The 24310-nt window shown below is 34.4% G+C and overlaps 1 protein-coding gene and 1 long non-coding RNA gene across 6 annotated transcripts; one reads left to right on the forward strand and one right to left on the reverse strand.

Annotated features, from left to right (window-relative positions):
• Positions 1 to 260: 260 nt before the first annotated feature.
• LOC128224792 (uncharacterized) lies at positions 261 to 17489 on the reverse strand. 2 transcript variants are annotated; one of them, XR_008259544.1, is made up of 7 exons: positions 17433 to 17489; positions 12207 to 12293; positions 11328 to 11471; positions 7524 to 7634; positions 4107 to 4183; positions 2987 to 3089; positions 261 to 2096 (listed from the first exon to the last, which is right to left on the reverse strand). It is a non-coding gene; the product is annotated as an uncharacterized LOC128224792 (long non-coding RNA). The 2 variants fall into 2 exon arrangements; XR_008259543.1 differs by lacking the exon at positions 17433 to 17489 and adding an exon at positions 17198 to 17347 and having other exon boundaries at positions 262 to 2096.
• A 664-nt stretch (positions 17490 to 18153) lies between these two features.
• LOC128224790 (uncharacterized) lies at positions 18154 to 24079 on the forward strand. Of its 4 annotated transcripts, none has more exons than XM_052934843.1 (4): positions 18154 to 18243; positions 18663 to 18772; positions 21539 to 21722; positions 22309 to 24079. In XM_052934843.1, the coding sequence occupies exons 2-4, from the start codon at positions 18707 to 18709 to the stop codon at positions 22314 to 22316; spliced, it is 258 nt and encodes an 85-aa protein (XP_052790803.1). In that variant the 5' UTR covers positions 18154 to 18243; positions 18663 to 18706; the 3' UTR covers positions 22317 to 24079. The 4 variants fall into 4 exon arrangements, with proteins under 4 accessions (XP_052790803.1, XP_052790804.1, XP_052790805.1 ...); XM_052934844.1 differs by having other exon boundaries at positions 18188 to 18288; XM_052934845.1 differs by lacking the exon at positions 18154 to 18243 and adding an exon at positions 18364 to 18456.
• The last annotated feature ends 231 nt before the right edge of the window (positions 24080 to 24310 follow it).

Below are 24310 nucleotides of genomic sequence, written 5' to 3' on the forward strand. Positions count from 1 at the left end.
GAAAATAACCAGTTTTAGATTCATGTAGTCAAGTTCGCATACTGCAACTTTGGTTGATTTTTTTGTCAGAATCATGTGGATTCAGCCGCGTATTCACGTATAGGCGGCTACACGCCTGTATGATGTGCATATGAATATATAATTTTGTTTAAATGATGCATCCTTAATGTAACACCTCCTTGCTGCTACACCAATAGAAACTTCATGGGATGTTATTAGTAAAAGAACTAGCACTGACGTTCCCATTTTTGTCTGAGTCATTTAAATAATAGATAACAAATTACAAGATAAACAAATTTGTTTTGACTTCTTTAATGAATTATATAAAAACATTGTACAAAGATATCATGACACTTTTAAACAATAAGTATGGTTGTCAATTAAACAGTATGCTAGTTTTAAAGATTTAGGCAAACCATTGGAATTTTACAGCGGTCTTAAAAGGTGTATTTAAAGCTGCAATCTCACCGATTGATCGTTTTGACTACCGGTACTCTTTTATTGTTAGTCAATAAATGGAGTATTTTTTGCAGAAATGTCTAGACCCAATTTTAAGTGATATAAGACTGCTGAAAAAAGATCAGATTGCAGTTCATCATATTTATGTTAAAAAAATGATGTTTTATGACTAAAAGCATTACGAACAATGACTAAAAGCATTACGAACAATTTAATGTAAATGAACTTTTCGGCAGTTTTACCAAACATTTTTGATTGGTTCTATTGTGAATTATCTAATATCACTGAATTACAGGAATGATAACCAAATCAGCTGATTTTGAGACAATTTTGTGTCTAAACTGACAATCTGTAATATTGATATGACCATTTTCCAGTTTTGTTTATTTGTAAGTTGTGCCCTGAAGAATAAAGTATGAATCAAAAACAAGCAATAAAAACACTAAAAATATACCCCAATCCCTGTAATTTCTAATACAGTAGTAAAATCAAGCAATTAAACATTTAGAGCTGCACTCTCACAGATATACCGTTTCCACAACTTTTTTTGTCTTCGAATGAGCAAGTTTTTGCGTAATTATCTGCAAACCAATGATAATAGATTGCTGACAAAAGATCAGATCGCAGATTTCATATTTCCGTTCGAAAATTAATGTTACTAACGGTTTAAGAAAAGTGCATAAAAAACATCAATGTCAGAAAAATCTGGGATTTAATTTTTCGCAAAAATTGGATGGTTCCAATCCAAGACATAAAATGAAAAAGGTTGTCAAAACATCCAAAGTGTGAGAGTGCAGCTTTAACGTTTGAAAGTAACTCTGTTTGCCTCGTGCCCCTAAACAGGGTTTAATTATATTATATGCCCAGTGGGCTTGTCCCTGTATATTTGATTGTATGATTGCAGTAATGGATACTGGTCTAATTATCTTCTGACAATTTTTCACCAATTTTAAAGAATGAGAAAACACATATTAAGCTCATATAACGCTGTACAATTTAATCTTATTCATTAGGTTGAGAAAAATTCCCTAAAAATATTAATTGTGGAGACATATCTTATTTAAATACATACAGGAAATGGCGACATCATTTACCCTTTAGCATGAAAAAGGCAGTTTCCTGATATTTGAATAGCGGTTTTTTATTTAAGCATCTCAATTCATAGTATGTATCAAGTTTCAAAGGAAACCAAATCATTGTAACGATTGTTTTCAAAATAGATTCACTCTCTTGATAAACTTCTTTTCCTAGTTTCAACTTTTGAGACTTTTTGATGAGCCTGCACCTTCCCCCTCTTATGCAGTGGCTTCAAGCAATAAAGCTACCAGCTCAAGTTGCACAGCTGGTGAACAAGACTGCTGATAGTCGGCAAACTGCACACTTGATGCCATGATAAATCATGTCCATCGACTTCCAGAATGAAGAAATGACAGCAGCACAGAATTGATTTCAATTGGACCTCTCTGTACTTTCATCACCTTGTTGTAGTCAAAGACTATGTCTTAGTGTGCAGTGCGGGATCTTGAGAAGCTTTCTGCTCATCTGATGAAGTAAGTTTGGCAGAGTGTGACACTCCTATCTACTCATATGGCTAGACACCTGTGATCTATGTCTTCTTGTGTGTGCCCAACCATCACCTGAAGAGAATTTAGAGGAAGTTAGTGCTTGATTACAAGTCAATGTGACAAAACAAGGTCTTTCATTTATGCCACCAAGAACTAGTATTCCAAGTTTCATAACTCGTATGTTAACTCAAAGCAATTGAGCAGAAACTGTTTGGTAATTAATTTTAAGTCACTGCTTCCGCTTATACTGCAAGTAATATTGAACGTGAACCGACTGACCCAAATGCAATTCTAAATAATTTTTATGTGCAGAAACTTTAATCCTATTGACACAAAAGTAATCCAATTGTATGTCTTCACAAAACATTCTACAACAATATTTGTCAATTTAACTCAAAGATTGATTATTGTTTTTTAGTCAGACAAACACAGAGGTGGCCCTATATCGCTCACTTGATTTGAGAAAGGATTCTAACTTAGTTATTGTTTGGACACTTACTGAACACTTTTGGTCTGACTTTATAATGCGCTGGTGAAAATATTAAAAGTCCCTTTATAATGGGCTTACAAAAACATGAAAAAAATGTATTTGTTTAAAAATTACAAAGGGCCATAACTCTTACAATATTTAAGTTTGTATTGAGCAGAATAAAAGGCTTTGCCTAAAATACAACCTTAAAACTATATTTACAAGTAAAACAAAAAAATCTACGAATATGTTTTTAGTATCTGGTTTTTGAGAGTGAATGATCAGAAGAAAACATCACACATTCACAATCATATTAAACAATAATTTAGTTTTTTTTAAATTATATTATATTTCAAAAACACTGCAAAAGACAAGACACTTACGTTTCAATTTCTTGATTTAATACAGTGATGATTATCAATTCTTATGAAGGGAGATGGGTCTTACACTCTAACCAGTGCAACTTGCATGTTCTTAGTTGCTCAGTTATTACCTTTCTTAAAATTCTCCTCTTGATCTGAGCCACGCCAAAATGATGGGAGATGCTTTTGTTTTTCCATCAGAATGTATAGCACCTCTGTGTTTCTGTTTGTCTCCTGAAATAGTAAAAGTTTATTAATAATAATAACAATAATAATAAACAGTGACTTTTATTGTAATAATCAGTGACTTTTATTGAAATTATTTTCACCGATTGTGCCTTGCACATTGGGGAACAAAGTTGACTTCTGAGGAGATTTTTCCATATAGACATATAGCAAAAAATAGCTCCACACCCTGGAGCAATGTTTTTTATGAATCAATATCCAGTGAAGAAAATTCATACAGGGTATTGAAACATATTTTGCTTCAAATGAAGACTTTTAACAAAGATAACTTAACTAGCTCTTCATCATATTAAATATAAATTAACACAGTCTATGCCGCACACGAAGCCCCGCATTTGATCTTTTACCAAAGTTTGATTGAGAGTTTAGTTTCACATCGACAAGTCTTTAAAGGTCTATTAAAGCTTCACTCTCACAGATTGAACATTTTGAAAAAGGTTATATTTTTTTTCTTGGAATGAACCAATGTATGCGAAAATGATGACAAAAAAATGTCTTTGAATTCCCGTCAAACATGTCTGAACCAAATTCAAACTATGGATAATCACTTTCATTCACGATGAAATTCAGCACTTCTTGCCCAGTATATATACCCTTACTTTAAGCAGAAGGCAAATTAAAACAAACACATTTGTCCGAATTTAATCAAACTTTAAATGGTAGCAGGATTGTCATTTGTTCACGTAATTTTCAAAAATCAGGAAGTGGGGAACATTATAAAGCCATTTAACGATACAAACAAGACGATTTTCTATTGAATGTACAATAATAGTACTGGGGTAATATGCAAATAGTTATTATCTCAAGAAAAGGACATCAAGACCAGTTCATTTACCAGTAGCATCTGACAGTCAATAAAGGTTCTGAGTTTAAAGAGCATAATTTCCATTTTATTGTTAGTTTAATCATTATATATTTAACACCAGTTGTGAAGAAGGAGTTATCATTATATAAGATTATATTATCTGGCAGTGGTTGAAAATGTAAAGTGAGACCAGTTTTTACCTGTTATTGAACAAACTGTTATGTTGGCAGGACTGTCCTCCTCAGCAATGCAAGAACAGCAATGACTGGCTGGCACTCTGTAAAATGGCGATTAAAACATTTTGTCCAATTAAAACTGTTCCTTTCTAAACAATCCATCAGCATTATATATAAATGAGCTGCGCCATGTGGAAATGTATATTGGGAAGTTTCCATTCCATGTAATGATGTCATAAAGATGAGCAGAAGACATTACTTACTATGCAGTAAAAGTTCTTACTTTAACAGTAAAGATATCTTTTTTTGAGAAAATTTATCAAAGTGAGCTCTTTTATGTCATGTTTCTAAGTCTTGTACACATCTATGTTACATATATAAATAATAAACAGGAATAAAATGAGGAGTTGTGTACACACTTATTCCTCCTTATGTACTGTGTAACTCAAGAAAAACAATCCATAATTCTAGTTAATCTCTAGAATTCCCTTACTTTTCTCGCTGTACAAAAATGAATGAGGAGTTGCAAACAAGCAGGGCCATAAAACTTTTGCTATTTAAACTGTACCGCAACAGCAATTTAAAGACAGTGATACTCATTGATGGAATAGGCACTTAGGCCTAAAAAAAAAATATGTCTGTTTCCTGTAACATGCTGAAAAAAAGATGGGTCGGTAGGTAGGGATTTTTTTTTTTTTTTTTTTTTTTTTTAAATGTCAGAATGATCCAATATTCAAGTTTATTTCAGGTGAATTATTTTAATAAGAATTCAGTGTGATATATAGATTCAATCTTTCTGCCACTTATAAGCTAAAACTGCTAGCTTGACAGCCATCAAAACATAAAATACATCATCATTGTAATAAATCAAGACTAAGTGATTTTTTCACATCTATATATAGGTGAAGCTTGACAAAGAAACAGCATTTTTTATCAGTTATTTCCAGCCATGGTACATGTATTTCAGTTGTAGAATGCATCCTGTTGAAGGGCAAGCCATGGGTTCGACTCCCAGCGGTGGCAACATTATGTGCAATTTTGAGCATTGTCAGTATGTTCACCAGGGAAGCAGTTCATCTTTACACTTTGCAAATATAACCCAGTGAAAGAGTGAATCAAAGAACATTTAGACAATTTATTTTTGGCAAATGTTTTAAACAAAACTTTCAAAATGCATACATTTTCTAATAATAAAACATGATATTATTACACAGTCTATCTTAAAATAGTCTGTGCAATAATATCAAGTTGTATTACAATTAAATGTACATGACAACTATTATAAAATAAAATGCTGTTACAACAAGAACAGGCAAGAATCTCCACAAAACATATATAAATCAATACATGTACTTCGATTGATAAATGACTAGAATCAATGACTAAACTCTTAGAGGCTGTCAGAATTGTACAGATCTTTGGGACCAGTGTAGACGCATGGTCTACGCTGTTCACTGCTTGGACACTTAAACCTTACCTGCTGACTCGACATCGAACAGTGTAAAATAACAGATTGGACTGGAATATGTTTAAATAGACTAGAATCAGTATCAAAAAAGCTTAGACTGACTAATAAAAAAGTAATATCATTTTCTTTTTTAAACAGTAAAACAGCAAAACTAGTACACGTACAGTACCTTAAATAGTTTCCACAACTTATTTTTTTAACAATTTTCAGTGTTTTAAAAAGATCTGCTGTATTAGATCCACTGTTCATTCTGTAAAAATCTCAAGCACGATGAAAAATAATCAATATAACTTTCAATAGAATACCTTGTTGTTTTTTCCTTTTCTGGACTTGACTGGACTACGGTGGTTAAAACATTCCCAGAGTCAAAACTTGGAAAAATATGTTCGGACTCTGACGAACATATTATTTAGTTAATGCATCTTCGTTATGTAATCCAGTGCATCCTTGTCAAATTCCAATATGCCCCAGCGATTGTTTAGTTGCAACGACATCTTACTTTAACTTTCACTTTCAGGTTTATCTTTTTTTCCGGAAGTAAACAAAAACATTTAACGTTCCTATTGCCAGTATTGCAACATCGTATTTTTCATAAATGGCAAAACCATAACAGTTTTGTTATAGAACCACGGACCTATAAACCAGGTCTGTGATAGAACTAAACTATAACACTGACAACGATCGTATTTCTCCTTTCACTTTCATTAAAATTGACAGGAAGTTAGCGTGCACCTGTTTTCCGCGCTTTTTAGACCATGTGGTACGAAAACTGTTTATTTTTCTGTTAACTCATTAAAAACTTATAAGAATATTTTTTAATTAACTGGAGATATAATAAAAAAAAAACTTAAAATAAATGAACAAAATATATCCTAGCATTGTTGTTTTTCAAAACAATTGCACTTAGCGAAAAAGCGGAAGGTATCCGTTAATTTGCATAATGAGCGGAGTTAATATTACGTCATTGAGTTTGAGTGCTGCTAATTGACAAGGTTACCGATAAGATTCCAGATCGATAATCACTTGTCACTTCGGGTGTAAATTGCTCTTGCGGGTTAAACAAACATTCAGATCATGCATTGAGGCTCCTTTCAGATGATACCGACTCTCACACCGAAATATCCCGTGTCAAAACTGATGCATATTACAAATGGATGATGCGTTGATTTCGGGTCATTTACGATTCCTGTGCGTCAAAACCCGGGAGCTCAGGTCAATTGAAAGCCCTGCAGTTTAATGTCACAGCCATTAAGGTTTTTGCCATTGTTTCAACTTGTCAAACCGGAAACGTTTGTAACTATGCAACGATTCGGACACTACCAAAATATTTAAATTATCGTTGTCATCATAGGCCAGAGATCGCTAAAAATCTGACTTTTCCAATTTTGGGGCATAAAAAAATTGCGGTCGGCGGTAAAAAATTACGGTCGGTCGGGTTACAGGAAACAGACATATTTTTTTTTTAGGCCTTAGACAGCTACATTTTCTGAGAAATGGAGATCAGACTAAATTCTCCAGAGATAATTTATAGATTTATTTGAAATAAAGAACATGTTACAGTGTTTGTGTTAAACTTGTTACTTATCCCTGATTTAACAAAATCATTACCTTCAAAATGGTGATAAAATAAAAACAAATATACCTTATTAAACACTGTTTACTATCACATCTGTACCCCCCACCCCTTCTTACATACTTAAGCAGCTGTTACCAAAGTAAAGAATGAAAGGTCCACAAGGCCAATTATAAACCATGAACCATGAGAATCCTGTTTACTAATTTGATTTTAAATCACCCAAAAGGCTTTCTACACATAATGGTTCCTTAATTTAAATCTAGTCTCCAAAGGTGTCACAGTTGTGATTTCATTGAAAGACTTGAGATACATTATTTAAAAAAATGACGACAGGAAAGCTTAAACGCAGAAGTCTGGCCGGGTATATGAGCCTGGAAATAAATACGCAAAAGCTCACCATGCTGCTAAGGAGTCTTATATAATTCCCGGCCCCAGTTCAGCTGGAGATGTTGATTCCACACGGCTGGAAAACCGGCCCGGTGCACCCAAGCTTCACCATCAGCAGTATCTGCAAGAGGAGGGTGTAAATCTGGGAAAACGCATTCATAATCAATTTGCAAAAGTTCATATCCGTCATAAGTAGTGAACATGTATGTGGCTTATAGTACATCTGAAATTAAGTTTAATGAAGGAGACAAAGTTCGGTTTGGGATCTAAACCTGGATTTTGATGCTGAAATTGTAAGGGCCGAATTCAGAACATCCACTCTCACTCACACTCCAACCACATTCCTGTAAGGGACACTCAAATGATCACTTGAGTGGAATATGGGGAGTGACACTCAAGTGATCTGTTCGTATTCACACGCCTCCCTAACACTCCACTTCATCAAGCGAGCAATACAGTATATAATTATACACATATGTTAACATGATCATATCGGATTATCTGTTTGACTATGGTGATGTTTACATTATACATTGTAAACATATGTTTATTTGAGATTTGAGTACCTTATTGTTAGTTATGGCAACAAACAAATGATAATAAGTGTTATTCTGAAACTGAAATTTACATTTTAAAACAATTTGTTAATAAAAATAAACTTTGTTGTAAATAACTGTTGCAAAATACGTTTAAATGCATGTTTTTTGTTGTCGTTGTTGTTGCTGTTTTAAATATATAGCCGTTTTCCATTGTATCACGTAATTTAAATATGTATTCATATATAATCTTGCTTATGTATTCTTCAAAAAGCGGTCTTGGGCGTTTGAAAATAATATATGGAAGTTGAAAAAATAGCAGATGGATAGAATTAGCGAATGAATCTACTTCTTGTGGGGAAATAACACCTCGGAGTGAAAACAACTCAAGAAATGTAGGGGAAAATGGATGAAGATGACGATAATAATAATAATAATAATAATAATAATAATGATGATGTTGATGATGATATGGTGGTGTTGGTGTTGGTGGTGCTGCTGCTGGTGCTGCTGCTGATGATGATGAAAATGATAATAATAATAATAATAATAATAATAGTAATAATAATCCAGCTGAATGTAGGCTGAAAAATACATATCAATTCCCTTACCACGCTATAAAATGGCCTAGCGGCGTCAAGTTAGCGGCCTGGCGGCCTAGCCGACTCATGTGACTAGCGGCCTAAAATTGTTTCCTATTCCAAAGCATTTTATATGCGTTCTTTTCTAAAACAATGATAAATTAAATGTCCTTTTCATAAATTAACATCCTTTAGCGAATATCAGCATTACCACCTTTTCATGGGCTGCTGGATTGAGTTTTGGGGATTTTTAGGCCGCTAGGCCACCAGGCCGCCAAGTTCACGCCGCAAGACCGCTCAAGCGTGATGTATTTTGCATAGGAGAACAATTATTTTAGCATTGTTTTAGAAGAAAACTCATATAAAAATGCTCTGAAGTAGAAAACAATTTAAGCCCGCTAATGTACGACTAAAAACATTGATTTATCTTATTTTCCATTTAAACCATTGAACCTTGAAATAGATAACAAATTTAGGCCGCCAGTCCGCCATACTCACGCCGCTAGGCCGCTAACTTCATGCCGCTAGGATGCTAACTTCACGTACCTTTAGCTGCCTGTCTTTGCAGCCATTGATGAATTGCAAACATCAACATTGCTGGGGGTTCAAGATCATTGCGAAACAAAACAAATATATGATAGGCGCATCCTTTTGAATTTGTTTTGTTTATAGATGGCCACGTTATTGAATGAACATGTACTTCAGTGGATTATCCCGGTCTCTTAAATATTGTCTGGGAACGAGCATGTCCCTTATTTGTTCCAAATATTTGATATATTTCATCTTTTCTACTTGCCATGTACTTTTTTCACGCATAGAAAAAATGTCAAAATCGTCCGGCATTTTCAGCCACCATGTTTGTTGACAGTGACAAAAAAAATTTTTTTTCGTTAAAATGGCGATGGTTATCTTTAAAACCATACAACCATACTGTCGAGAATGAAAAGTTATCATTCGGAACTCCTCGGCCATTTTTTCAAAAACAACCTCGGATGTATGCCGGTACATCTGTTGAAGTAGTCCGTATTTTTTTGAATAAAAGCATTAATTAAATGTAGTGTTTAAGAGTTGTATTCATTGCTCTCAGTTTAAATTGATTGCCAGTGAAGTGTATTATTGCAAACATAATTACGATTCCCAAGAGTTAAGTCATAAATTTTAACTACTAAATAAGATTACTACGCGATCTATTTGCAGCGGACTTAAACGTACCACTTTTTAAGTATGTAAACCGTCCATATACATCCGAGGTTGTTTTTGAAAAAAATGGCCGAGGAGCTCCGAATGGAAAAGTTATGTTACGCAAAAAATATTTTGACAGTGCCCAACTTTGCTTTTTTATATGTAAGTTTGATTATTGTTTAATTCAATTTATTTTTCAAAATAATATTGAATACCGTAATTCACAAGAGTTCGGACACTATAAATTAATTATTTTTTTCGCTCTCCGAATACATAGAAAATTATCATTTTTACATTTTATTTACATGTTTGTTTAACCTGCCTTTTTTCTTCATGTTTGCTTTTTACCACTTATTAATTTATCCGTAGTAATCAATGGTCATAAACTTATTTATTACGCCTATAAGTGTAAATCCTTCTTGAAGTTAATTAAAACACCATTTTATACATGCACTGAACTGAATAAACACATTCTATCGGCTTCAGATCAATGTGTCACACTGTGTGACGTCACATAACTTACAGTTATACCCACGAGGATCTCGTGGAGAGCATGGACATTGCTATGCAGGATTAATGTATAACTGTACGATTATTGCTTCACATAGTCTATTTAAGTGTGGTACAAGTTTGAAAGCTTATTGGCAGATCGTTTTACAAACATGCCATGTCGATGTTTTCTTAATCCCTTGATTGCCCTTGTTGTTTGTTTAATCCTCAAATAAATATATCACACTTCCTTTTCAACAGGCAATAAATCGTTTAGGATGGGTAGTAACTAATTAAATTGTCACAGTGGTGTATACGGTTAGGTAATCTAGCCAGGCATTGTAAAGATAAAAATCAATAATCTTCGTCTGTGAAACTTGGTAACTATGAAAGTTATGATTGATGTATTTGGGAAATAATTATGGGTGTCCAAATATTTAGAGTGTACGAACTCTTAGGTGAATTATCGTAACTTTAATCGAAAAATATTTTTGTTGAAATTATAAACGTCTTACGATATACCGTATCCCGATCTTCAACTGCCGTTTTAACCCGTATATACTCGATCAATATGACGCGAGTAACACCCCTATCTACATAAATCTAAACAAACTCTCGGCTTGAAATTGACCTCAGAAAAAAAGATCAAAAAATTGTTACTGGGTATTATACGCAGACATTTTTTTGCATCAAAATCTGAGGGAAAAAAGTGCGTCTAATACCCAGTCATTTACGGTACACTCATTCAATTCCTATTCACAACCAATCCTCGAGGGCGGTTCAAGTGGCCTAGCCGAGCACTCACAAATGTCCCACTCACGCAAAACACTTGAGTCTCACTCACACCTGTGAATACGGATATACCTTTCACTCGAAAATATCTCGACCGTAATGTGATTACAGAGGATTAACTCATTGAGTGTGAGTGAGAGTGATTGTTCTGAATTCGGCCCTATGTTTTGTTCAAATAAAGTATAAACTTACATTGAGTACAGAGATATCTTGAAGTCCAGATTTATCGCTTACCTGAAGTTCGTAGGGCTACAATTGAGAGCTTTTCTGTATTTTGCAGGAACTGTCCCAATGAGCCTATTGTCTGTTAGGGGAATGGTGGCTTAGGTGATTGGTGGTACCACTCTGCATTTCTTATCCACACAAAACACAGTGTATCTGAAAATGACAGAGAATGGCCATGCACTTATGAAAGCTATGCTAGAAATATGCCGTTATGAGTGTATCAGATGACATTTCCACACAGAAATTGTGAGGCCTCCAATACAGCAGTACTGACATCAATGACGAAAACATATATATCTGTCATGGAGCTATGATGGTTCTGTGGCGTCAAAACCACTGCAACTGGGCAATTCACTAGAAACATCTTTTCAGAAAAAAGAAACAACCAATACTGGGTAGCTTTTGTCGCCCAGTGAACACCCAGAGCATCTAGTTACTTTGAGCATCTATTTACTTAGAAGTAGCCACATTAAGATCTCAAATTAACAAAAAAGTGTATCCGTTAGCTTTCAAATACTGAACGAAGTGCAACTTTAAGGGGGGCTGCGAGCAAATATTGTCAAGGGCAGAAATCTCGCAGAAGTTTGAAAAAGATTATGCAAAGCTCTAGCTTGATGATTTTGGCCCAATTTCAAATTGTTACTCAGTAACACGGCGGTGTAAATTTAATCTAACATCAATATAGTTACACAGGAAAATAAGAAATAGCTTTAAACTTTTTAACATTCATGGCAGAGTGTCTGATGACGGTCCAGTATGCCAAAAGGACGGAGAATATGTGAAGCATGCACATACACACCTTTACAGCCCAACATTTGGTTATGGTTTCACAGTTATTCATTTACACAAACTCACAATCAATCAATCAATCAATCAATGCACACCCACCTGGAAAGGTACGACATCCTTTGGAAGAGATGAATCTTGCAGTCTGGTAGACGGTTGCTGACTTAACTTTATTGTCCCAAGCAGCAACTGCAATTAGATAAACATGTTGATGTTCGCACTTAAACAAAGCTTAGTATTGAGTAAAATTAAACATGCAGCCTGTTGGCTGGGGTAACATATCTAAATCCCCAAATGGATGATCTGATCCCAGCCAACAGATCAGCGAAACACGAATTGTATTGCGTGTCCAGGGGGGGGGGTCCCAAGGATATCCTGATGCAACTTACCATAGCCGCCTTGCGTTTTTGTTCACAAAGCCGGCACACACAGTTCATTCTCAGTTTGCATGTTGTGTACTGAAAAGTTCCAGCTTTCCATGACACTCACAATAAACCTATCCATGAATTAAAACAAATTAACAAAAACTACCAGGTAATTATGGAAATATAAATGTCATTTTTAACTTGATTGATAAATACAACTTATATTGCAGTCAAACTGGATAAAATATAAGAAAAATGTGTCCTGTTCCAAAAAGTGTGTTTTGAAGTTGCCGACAATAGTCCAAAGACCAAGAATTTAAGTGTTTAGACAGGGGCAGGCAAATCTTTAAAAAAAATGTCAAAATTTTAAAATTTAAATAAAACTAAAATTGTACAAACCTTATATAAATCATGTGTACACTTGAAAATACATACAAGGATCCAATGTACACATAATCAAACGCTACCTGAGAGAATCATTTTTTTCAAGAACTACTTGAAGGGGTACTGTGATCCGCTAGCATTATTTTCGTTGTGGGCGGACACCTTTAAACCTCTTTCCCGCACATTAATTAAACACATCTTATGTTTTGTCAGTGCCGGTTTTGATGACCAGTATAAATCTAAAAGCAGTTTTTCTGCCAATATTTACCCAAAAGATTTGGATGAATGCTTAACAAGAAAGTGCAGTGTACACAATCAAATAAAGTATTTAGTGTTCCAGAAATAATGAGCAATCTGAAATCTGACCCCTTACATTCCTTAAATATTCACAAAGAGTTAAGTTCAAATTTAAGCAACAAAAATCACATTCAAGCAGAATAATTTCAAGCAAAAATGAGCATGAAAATAAAACCAACTGAATTGTATTTTCAAATGTTCCATTTGTTGTTTGTTATCTTTTTATGATTCAAATGGTAAAAAATGGTGCAAATGTGAGAAGCTCTGAAGAAAAAAACTGATATTTTAATAGAAATAGTGATGAAATCACTGACATTATGTTTACTTAGCATCTAAAGCAACAGACCAACCAGACCTACCAGTATGCTAATCTATATTTAACTGCTAAATTTTAAAAACCCTAAACATACAGATAAGATCTGTGGCGCAGTTGTTTACATTGTGTGATTAAAATGCATATATTTTTGTTGGTGATTAGTTTAAATCCAAGATTTGTTTTTAGAAGATCAGCAATAATGTTTTTTCTTTGTCTCAATGAAAAATGTTATGTTCAAGTTCATAAGCGCTGTTTTATCTGAGAATTTCCCTTAGTGTGAACCGCTTACTGTGTCCAAGTTATCCAAGGCCTAAAAAAAAAAATTGTTTGGTTAGGGTTACATCATTCTCAAAAATAGGTACTAAGGGTAGGTAGGCTTTTTTTTTTTTTTTTTTTATTAGGCTTTATATAAGAATGTCATTTTCATCATTGGAGAATGGTGTTAAAGTTATCTTCTATATAAGCAATTTATTTATTTAAACTACATATTGAAAAGCAAAAAAAAAATAAAAAAAATATTTTTTTTTTTTTTAGTTTTTCATATTTTTTTTTCAAACTGACTATATAAACAGTAGGGTCGGCGCCTATTCCGTAGGTAGGGTCGGGTAACCCGAACCAAATGTATTTTTTTTAGGCCCAAGCTGGATCTAAGACATTACTACAATATGGGCAATTTGCTCTGCCATTTTTATAGATAATTGTGTATTCCAAAGGTATTCTTTTGGTACATTGAACTCACAACAATATTTGAACTCCTGACGTCCAGCACCGCTGTCAGATTATCTAATCCAACAACTATGCCATTGCATGCTCTTTACTGAACGAAAGATAAATGAATACTCACAATTTTGAACAGTATTTTTTTGGTCACAGATAGCAACCTTTTAACCCCACTTTAACCTGTCTTCCCTATTTGGCAAACAGAGAATTTTTAGAAAATTTGTTATCTGATGATCTTGTAAATTTTGTGTGGATAGACTAAATACTGTTCGAATTTAGCAAATCAAAACTAACATTTTGGCTTTATTCAGTGTAGACCCTAAAATATCAATTTTGATATATAAGTATGTAGGTTTGTTCAAAAGCTCAGTACAGTTTACTTTACTTGTTAAGTTATCCAATTTCTGTAAATAAATGTTACTAAACTTGACTATAAAATACTGTAGGGGGGCGTGTCGTAAAGTTAAGAAAAAATCCAAATAATGCAACAGTCAATTGCAGCATGGGCCCCCAAGGTCCTGCTAATAGCGGGGACTTTGACTTTCGGTCCAGCCAATCCCAGGTAAAATTCCCGCTCTGCACAGACAAACAGCTGGTAAAAGCCCTGTCAATTGAATTATGGTCATTTGGTAACCGCTCATTGTTGGTCATTTTGTAACCATTGTGTTAGTCAATTCGTAACCGTTAAGAAATCGAATGGTCATATCTTAACCGTTGACTCCTATAATTATGAGGAATTAATTTAATACCATTTGAATTTACAAAAAAAGTTTACTGTAAGTATAAAACATAAAAATAACAACATAAAAAAAGTTAAATCTAGTAGTTGTATTCCTTCTTTATTCCTAACAGTGTAGTGCGATTTGCCAATAAACTCTGAAACTATGACAAATAGAAACATTCACACTAGCTATTTTTTTATGTTGCGAAAGAAATATAGATGTTCTACCATTGAGAGGAATTGTGACCTTAAGCCAATATTTTTTAAATATATAGACCATATAACTTTAGAATTTCATTTTTTTTAAATTGCATAGAAGTATTGTAAAATGTAGTGAGTTTGCCGAATGAGAGTATGCGCTTTTTATATGCTTATTGTATTAAAAATGTGCCCATATGTTTAACTTTGTATCTTGTTATTGGAAATTAATACATTGGAAACTCACTAAACCGGACAAGGTCCGGACTGGGCAAAATTTCCGGTTTAGTGAGGATTCCGGTTTAGTGGGGATTCGATGTACGGAGTAAGTTTACTCAATATATTAACTGAGTTAACCTTTAAAGGCTTTTGTCCTCTAGGGACAGTTCAATTCTCAGATGTTTAGACGGAGGTTGAGACATGATTAAAGCACTTGCAAAAGTGATAAGCATAATTAAACATTTCTGCGTTTTTATAACCATCTTTTTTCCAAGTCTTGAAATAAAACAACTCTCGTAATTTAATGCTTGTTAAGTATGTTTGATAGTTTAATTAAAGCACCGCTCTAATTTGATTCAATCATAGAAGTCTTTAGATAAAACAACCCTTCAAAATGATCACTAAAAAAACGTTTCTAGTTCTTTATTTTCTGCAACAAACAAATAAATGTTTTAATCAATTTTCTTTTCACAAGTTTGATTATCGTTTGATTATCGCGTGACAGTCAATCCACAGTGCAATCATCATTATCGATTATCATGTTAACATAACATCACAGGTGTAATATTTAAAGACGTACCGGCTGTCAAAACAAAGTGACACGTGATTCGCGAATTCCTAATACACAGAATTATTTTGACATGTTTGAACAAAACGTCCGGTTTTGTAAGGTAAAATTACGTTGACAACTAACAAATTTTCTCGATTTTTTGTCCGGTATCCGGAATTCCGGGGTTCCGGTTTTGTAGGGATTTTTTTACATTGAAAATAGAAGGGGAAAACCGGGACTCTGATAAAATTCCAGTATCCCGAGGATTCCAGTTTTGTGGAGATCCGGTTTAGTGAGTTTCCACTGTACCATAACTAATAATTTTAGGCTGTTTTTTGTCGGTTTCGGATATAAAGTATGCAGAATATGGATCAATTGAGAAAAGAACAGAACAAAATTTTGTTCGTTTTAAACAATTCAAACAAATATAGTCAATGAAATAGGTCAAGAATGATCATTTATGTAAACGTGATTTTACTCAAAAATACATCGCGATCAGTCTTAAATTATTGTTTATAAGTAAGCAAAATGTAAGAAAATAATTAACATATTTTGGTAGTATAACAAATCATTTCTAATTTAGCATGATATATATATATCTAATGACTATTGAGTAACATAAATTATTGGCTTGTTACTAGTGAGAATTTGAGTAATGTCTTCCAATTGGTGTCTTGGTTGCTGTGCCATATACATCCAGGTTGAACAATACACTTAACGAGGTGCTAAGTGTACTATTTATCACCTTGTTAAATGGTGGTTACCATATGAGCAATTGATTTCTCGACGATTACGAATTGACTAACAAAATGGTTACGAAATAACCAAGATTCAGCAGTTACGAAATGGTAAGGTTACGAAATGACCAGATCCCCGTCAAATGCCCCTGGGGACATCCTAGGTTAGGCCCATTCCCTGTTTTCAGCGCAAAAACAATAACACCGCATTCACTCAGCACTGCCGGTCCACCTGGAACGTAAAAACATGGCCCATTTCCCCTGCTATCCCTGGTATAAACAAGACCTGCCTGGGGGCCATGGTTACAATTGACTGGTGCATAACTTAGGCAGAATAAGGGAAATATTTTATTGTTGCATTTATTATCAAATATGAGAATTTAAGACGCATGCAAAAAGCCACAATACGAATTGGTGATAGTGTTCGTTCTGTTCTGCTATAATAGGTAATAGTATTCAAAGGTGATGAGAATGACTAATGACATGACATTGACAAACAAAATGTAAGGCATTTGTATCATTTCGTCTTTTATTTATTAAATGTGAGATGTTAAGGGAGCAAATCCCTTTTTAGATTGGAACATACCAAATAATAATAAGCGACGATGTAGTGGTAAACCAAGTTTGCTAGAAATCTATCGAGTTTCTCCAAAATACAAGCAAAAATTACACCGGATGTTGATACTAGTGATTTAGTTTCGGATGAACAAAATCCGGATAAATCATTTGCTTTTCATCCAAAGGGTAGACGATTTATACTACTGTACAAAAGTCATAAAAATAAACGAAAAAAACGTTGAATATGTATTTTAAACACTTACCAAGTTACCATTCTCTTTCCGTAAGAGATCAACGCCATACTGCATAATTGCACGGAGATGGTACCACGGAGATACCCGGAAAATTTCCGTTATATTCCGGAAAGTTAAATTTCTGTATACTTGAAAATTTGGATGCTGGTGGTACACGAAATATCGAATTTCCTTATTTCTGTTTTTTATGGAATGAAACGTCGGGATAATATACAATAGGCTTTAAATAAAGTAAAACAAATAAAAAATGCTTAGTATATAGCTATTTTTGACCAAAATTATGATTTTTTCCCTGGTCGCCTTAATAGCTATTTTTATGGATACACAAATATACACACACAAAAGTTTAAGAATATTTTTTTTAATATTAAAAGATAATAAGATTTAAAACAATGAAATGATCTCGTAAATAAACATTCAAGCTTATCAACTTACTGTCAATGGACATTTTTATTGACATTTGATACAACAAATCTGGACTGAAAATATTAAAGTTATACGTTCAGCGGTAATTAGAAAAATACGTGAGCATAAATAAAATTAAAATTTTATGATATACTAGTTCATATCATATTCATTTGATGTTACATTTCATTTTTTTATAAAGAAAACTCGCATTTGTTGATATTTTGGAGATCAAAGATATCAACTTTCGAATTACCCGCCACAGTTCGTAGCCGTTCGTAGCCAGCTTCGGAATCGATCATTTGCATAATACATGAATGAAGCGCCCGTATGTAAACAACCGCTACTGGCGATAGCGACTTTCATTCAGCTACCAACATGATCAAAAGAAATGTTTCTACCAGTTACTCTTGAGGTTAGAGCGTTATTTTATTTTACTTCTAACCGACTTTTTAATGAGGTAATGAACGAACTTACATTTTATTGTTTATATTTTCTAAATTCTACCATAAATCAAAAGGCATGTCTACAGTAACTGAAGTGGGTGGGGTAAAATTAAGTTAATATTCAATCGCGCCTAATTTATCATAGATATCGTACAGTATTATGTTTGGAGCAACGCATACTTGTAAGTAAACGTGCATTTGATTTCTGGACCATTAATTCATGATTGATTGACTTATTTCTATTGTAAAAAAGATGAAACTAAAAGTAAATCACGTAGTGATCTGCATGGGTGTCAGGTAGATAATTTACTGTACAGTATAGATAAAATTCTTATTTTTGTATTTTCAGTCACCTCCAAGCATTCCCTTATTATTTTTGTATTTTCAGTCACCTCCAAGCATTCCCTTATCCCAAATTGATATTAAAAGAGAATGTTGATGAGCCTGATCCGTCGATTCAAATACCATAACACAGCCAACCCCCCAAAAAACAACAGCGTAAGTTTATAACACGTACATCATCTTAGAAATCCATTTTAAATGTGTATTTGAATGTACTTGAATGATGCAGAGAATTAAGAATCCAAAACTAGATCACTCTATAATTTGACACTTCACATAAGTGAAACCACAAGCTGATCAAGTAATAATTAATATGTTGGGGGGGGGGGGACACAATTATGTTTGGTGGGTACTCCTTTCCATATTGTTATTTATATTGTATATTTTAAAGCTGAATTCTCACTAATTGACCGTTTTGACTTCTTATAATATAAAATCAATGTTACATGGCTTAAACCGTTCTTAACGGGTTACGAAAATTGCATAAAATATCAATCTTTGAACTTCAATATATTTTAGTAATGAGTATAATTAGTTATTTCTAAAACTTAATAATTTTCAGGACAAAACAAAAACCGCTACCTGCTAGCGTACTTCTGCTGGAGGACCATGATCGGCCTTAACGAGGAGATACGCTATTTGATGCAGGTAGCAGGTCATGCCAGGTGCATAATAGACGCTGGGTTCGGGCGAATCAAGGCGCTTTACAGGCGAACGGACTGTGAAACCTTGAGCGACCTAGGTTAGTTGAATAGAAGTATTCTCATTCAACAAAAACAACAGACTGATTTAAGTTTATTTAAATCAAATGATTGAACAAAAACATCGAAATTATATCGTGAATGTGGTGAGAAATTTTTATTAATCATTTTCAGAAAACGTTGTTGCATCTTCTTCAACTACAAATGAGGCTGTCCTTTACAAGAAACCTGACGGGACCTCGAGGTTTGAATGGCGAGAATGGAAGACATTTCTTGGGGAACAGTTTCGTGCACTAAAAGGAATAAGGTCATATCAGCAGTTTCGATTCACCTCTGAGTCGCCTGGCATCATTTTAGAAAGGAGAAGACAACGAGGAGACGAGCTACTGTGTGTTCCGTGGTGGAAATGTACTGCGAAGTAGACCGCAGGAAGAACAAGCTGCTGGTTTAAGCCGCGAGCGCCAGGCATACTTGGCAACTCACGTGCAAAAAAACTTGCGGGCGAAGAACAAGGACACAACATGTCCGCTTTCTGAGGAATAGTGCCAAGTGTCTGACATCACTGAATAAGTGGACATATTTCGCGTGTTGTTGGTGAATTGTTATTGTGCTGTTGTTTGTTGTTAAAATACAGATTGTAACGGTATATCTGTTATATCGTTTATGTACACATAGATATTGAACATTGATACTTTAATGTTTTTTTGTTTTTTAAATGTTAAAGACGATGGCTTGAAAACACACTTCAAGATACTCCGCGAAACATATAGGGACTGTTTTTATATCATATGGGTATACAGCATTTATTAAGGTAATATCACTACGGGAGATTCTTCAATACGTTTTATCAAATATCAGAATATATTAATTAATAGAAAATTTACTAAAAATTTGTTGAAAAATAAGCCAGCGATATATTCATTCTAAATTGCAGTACTCGTTGCCATGGTTACATCAACATTTATACAGTATTTGTGCAGTTACCGAAATACTTTTCTATTGTTACCATTCCGTTAAATTTTCAATTTATTACCAATAATTGCATGACAGTAAACTTGCAAATGATTATATGTCTTCGTTTTTGTTTTGTTCAACGTTCCAAGAACGGCATGGTTATGGTCTTTGATATTGAAATTTAGCATTAAAAAAAGTATGCATTTAATTTTAGTTGGTATTTTTAGAACACACAGAAATTGTACTTTGTATTTTTGCAAAAAAACTAATTTTGATAAAATATGCGATAAGGGTCGTTTTTACAGGCCGGCGGTCATATATCATTTGTCTTTAATTGCCATTATACTTCCCAAATGTTCTTCAAGTTTCCAAAACATGTCAGTATTTGCAATTGAAATGTGAACATGTAAGAATTATGCAACAGTCAATTGTAACTACGCCCCCCAATCCCCCCAGGTCCGGCGAAATGGGCCGTGTTTTACCTCCAATGTGAACCTGGGTGAATGCGGTGGTTTTGTCTAGTGCTTAAATAGCGGGGAATGAGCCTTACCTTTGATCCCCGTGGGTGCAGTTGCATTTGGTGGGGATTTTACCAGCAGTTCAGGGATATTTTCTGGACCTAAAGTCAAAGTCCCTGCTTCCCGCACCGGTGGGGGGGGCATGGTTACAACTAACTGGTTTGTTATTTTGGAATAAATGTAAACAAGTTGATCAATGATGAGAGTCAGCTTCAGGGCTTTTTCTATAGTACCCACAGCTCAGACTATCAGACCCATTCCCAAAGCAAAATATACAATATTTTTCCCAATCTTCAGAAAAAAATCCTAGTCAAACAAAGGCAAAAAAAACCAAACGTTTTTATGGAAGTCTTTTTACCTGTACTGGCTCATTCAGCATCCTAATTAACCATGTGTTATGTAATCTAAAGTTTTGGAAATATATGAAATCAGAAATTATTGATTTTCATCACATTCAGAGATCGATCAGTATGAAATATTTTGTGTCATGATTTATTGCTAAAGATATTTATACCCCAAGTATTGATATTTCAGGCATTTAAGGTCTTTTGAACGGGAAAATAAACTTATTTATAAAAAATTCTCTATTCGCAGGAGACTGAAAGTCTTGTTTTTTTAACTGTAAAATTTCCCTATTTAGGAATATTCGCGACTCAAAATTCCCAAAATGTCTAGTGCCTTTTGCCAAACAAAGCGCTGCGCTATTTTAAAGGTACAATTTTACTTGTAATATTATTTATTATCTTTAGAAACAAGTGAGCAAGCTGACAAAGCTGCAACTTCAGGGAGCAATTATAAGGGTCATCAAGATGGAGCCAGGATTCATGATGCTCGTATTAGAGGTGCTGGACCAGAGTCTGAGGAAGGGAGTAAAACTCCAAGCTGGTTGGAGTGTGCTTCAACTGCCGGGACATTTCAATGCAGAGTTAAAAAGTATGTTGTCGCCGGGAGGCCAGTCTTTCTCAAACTGCTGTAAGAACCTTATAGAAACTAAAATTCAGTATAGATCTAAGACATGAGTGTACCTAAATGTTAAATGAAGTTGATATTTATGAACAATATTATAACATTTCATGTGAATTTAAAAGCTGATTTTACATTATTTAATACTGCTAATGAGTTCTTGAAAATTTGTACTGAAAAATGGATACTTGACAACTCATTTGCATGTTTGTACTTCATAGGAAGTCTAGTGTTGTATTTTTCTAAAAAATATGGTTTTAAACATCTTAACATGCATGTAGTCACACACAGGCAGACCAAGTTGAATTGTTGGCATGTATGAAATATGGGCAGTGTTATTTTATAAACGTTTAAAAGCTATTTTATATGCTGGCAAAGTTTGTATCTACTAAGTTATTAAAAGCACTCCTGTTTAGGTGAGTGCTGAGAACTTTCTTGAACATTCGTACTGAAGTAAGTATGACTTAATAGTAGCACATCACTGGATATTTCTTATTTTTAATCTTAGTATCTGTGAATTATGCTACTGACTTTTGATAAACCTTCCCTCTTTCAGGACTCTGACCTCCTTGTTTTGAATGAAGAAGTTCTAACCCTTGCCCATTTGATGAGGCAGGATTTCTTGTGTTCATTGATGAGGAGGACCAGGCGCAACCCAACCGCTACTAGGCGACTTATATTGTGTTCTGACACAGAGTTATTTTTGGGCTGGTGACAAGAGGGCTATTCCCTTATGTTGTGTGGAGAGTCCAGGAAACTTTCCCGATTCCCTAAGAACAATACACTGGCCTTGTGCAAAGGAGGGTTCAGTAGATGAACACAATTTTTGCAGACGGATCGTATCTGTTCTCTTGATTTTCTTAAATATTAAAATATGATATAAACAATATCAGGTCATTTTTGTATACTTTTGTGAATGACTTGTTATTTTATAAATACTGATTTGTACTGTCTTTGGTTGCTAAACTGTCATTAAGTAATTATCTCGTTTCAATTTGAAAGCCAGAGAACCTGCATGTTATGTATACTCATGTTATTGTTTATATTTATGCCCCCTCCGAGGAAGAGGGGTATATTGCATTGCACATGTTGGTCGGACGATTCGCAGCTTTGTTGGTAGACCAAAGCTTGTCTAAGTGATAACTCAACAACTGAAGGACAGATGGTTATCAAACTTGACATGAATGTTGGGCCTGACCAGTAGATAACCCTATTGATTTAAGGGGTCATCAGGTCCAAGTTCAAGATCACAGTGACCTTTAATGGTATAAAGTTGTTAAAGCTTGTCCGAGAAATAACTCAAAAATACCTGAATGTACGGTATGGTTATCAAATTTGACATGGAGGCTGGGCCTGATTAGTAGATGACCCCTATTGATTTTAGGAGTCATTGGGCCAATGGTAACAGTCACAGTGACCTTTAAGTTGAAAAGGTTAACAAAGATTCTCTGAGTGATATCACAACAATGTCTGGCCCTATGATCATCAAACTTGACATTGAGGCTGGGTATGACCATAACTGATTTAAGGAGTCATTGGCCCTAAGTGACGAAAGTGCGTTAAGAATGAACGAGTGATAAATCAACAATGCCTGCACCCATGGCTCTCAAACATGATAAGGGAATTTGGCTTTACCAGAAGATGGTTCATTTTGATTTCAGGGGTAATCAGGTCAAAGGTGAAGGTTACAGTGACCTTGAAAGCATATTCGTGTGATTACTTGACAATGCCTGCACCCATGGTTCTCAAACTTGCCATCTAGGTTGGGGGTGACCAGTTGATGATCTTATAGATCTTGAAGTCAGAGGTCAACCTATATGCATGATTAAGTATTTTGTCATATTTACTTATTTCCTGCTGCTGAAAGGATATATTTTTATCTGCAAATATCAGTCATCATCTGAACATGATTTAGAACTTTACTTACTATCCTCACACTTTGAACGGTCATAATCTTAAAACTGCCGCAAAGGCATCTAATGTCAATGACAAGTCAGCTGTCATTTCAGTCGTTGCATATTTAATTCAATTTGCGGAATAAGCCTGACAACTTGGCGCTCCTCAAGGGGAGGGGGTTCATATGTTTGACAAACATCTCTTGTTTTTCTGTTTAAAAACGCTTTCAAATGACACTCAAGCAATCCAAATTTCACATTTTATCTTTAAAATGTGTCATACCTTTCTCAACCTTGTTTAGAAATAATAAAATGGACCTAAAGCAGGCTCAATTTTGATACAGCCCATTTCTTAAGTAGAACAAAGATTAATGCAAAAAAACACTTTCCCACAAAGAAGTAAATAACTGAAATAAAACCATGAAGATCCCACAGTTTGTTGACTTCTTCTTGATTTAAAAACTCAAATCTTATAATAAATTATATCCGATAACTTGTGTAAGCAAAATAGTAAACAAGAGGGCCAAATGGCACTGAATCGCTCACCTGTCATATATTGCACATTCTTCCATTACATACAAATATTAAAAACCTAAGCCTATGAACACGGGGCGTGGCCAATTTTGACCCCAGGGCTAAAGTTTGAACAATCTTAATAGTGGT

This window comes from Mya arenaria, chromosome 17 (assembly GCF_026914265.1).
Source record: "Mya arenaria isolate MELC-2E11 chromosome 17, ASM2691426v1".
Taxonomy (NCBI): Eukaryota; Metazoa; Mollusca; class Bivalvia; order Myida; family Myidae; genus Mya; species Mya arenaria.

Excerpts from the sequence above, each read along its gene's own strand:
- LOC128224790 (XM_052934842.1), top strand. The coding sequence starts at position 19,226 with ATGATCGGCCTTAACGAGGAGATACGCTATTTGATGCAGGTAGCAGGT. Across the intron at positions 19,359-19,491 it reads TGAAACCTTGAGCGACCTAG|AAAACGTTGTTGCATCTTCT; the intron begins GTTAGTTGAATA and ends AATCATTTTCAG.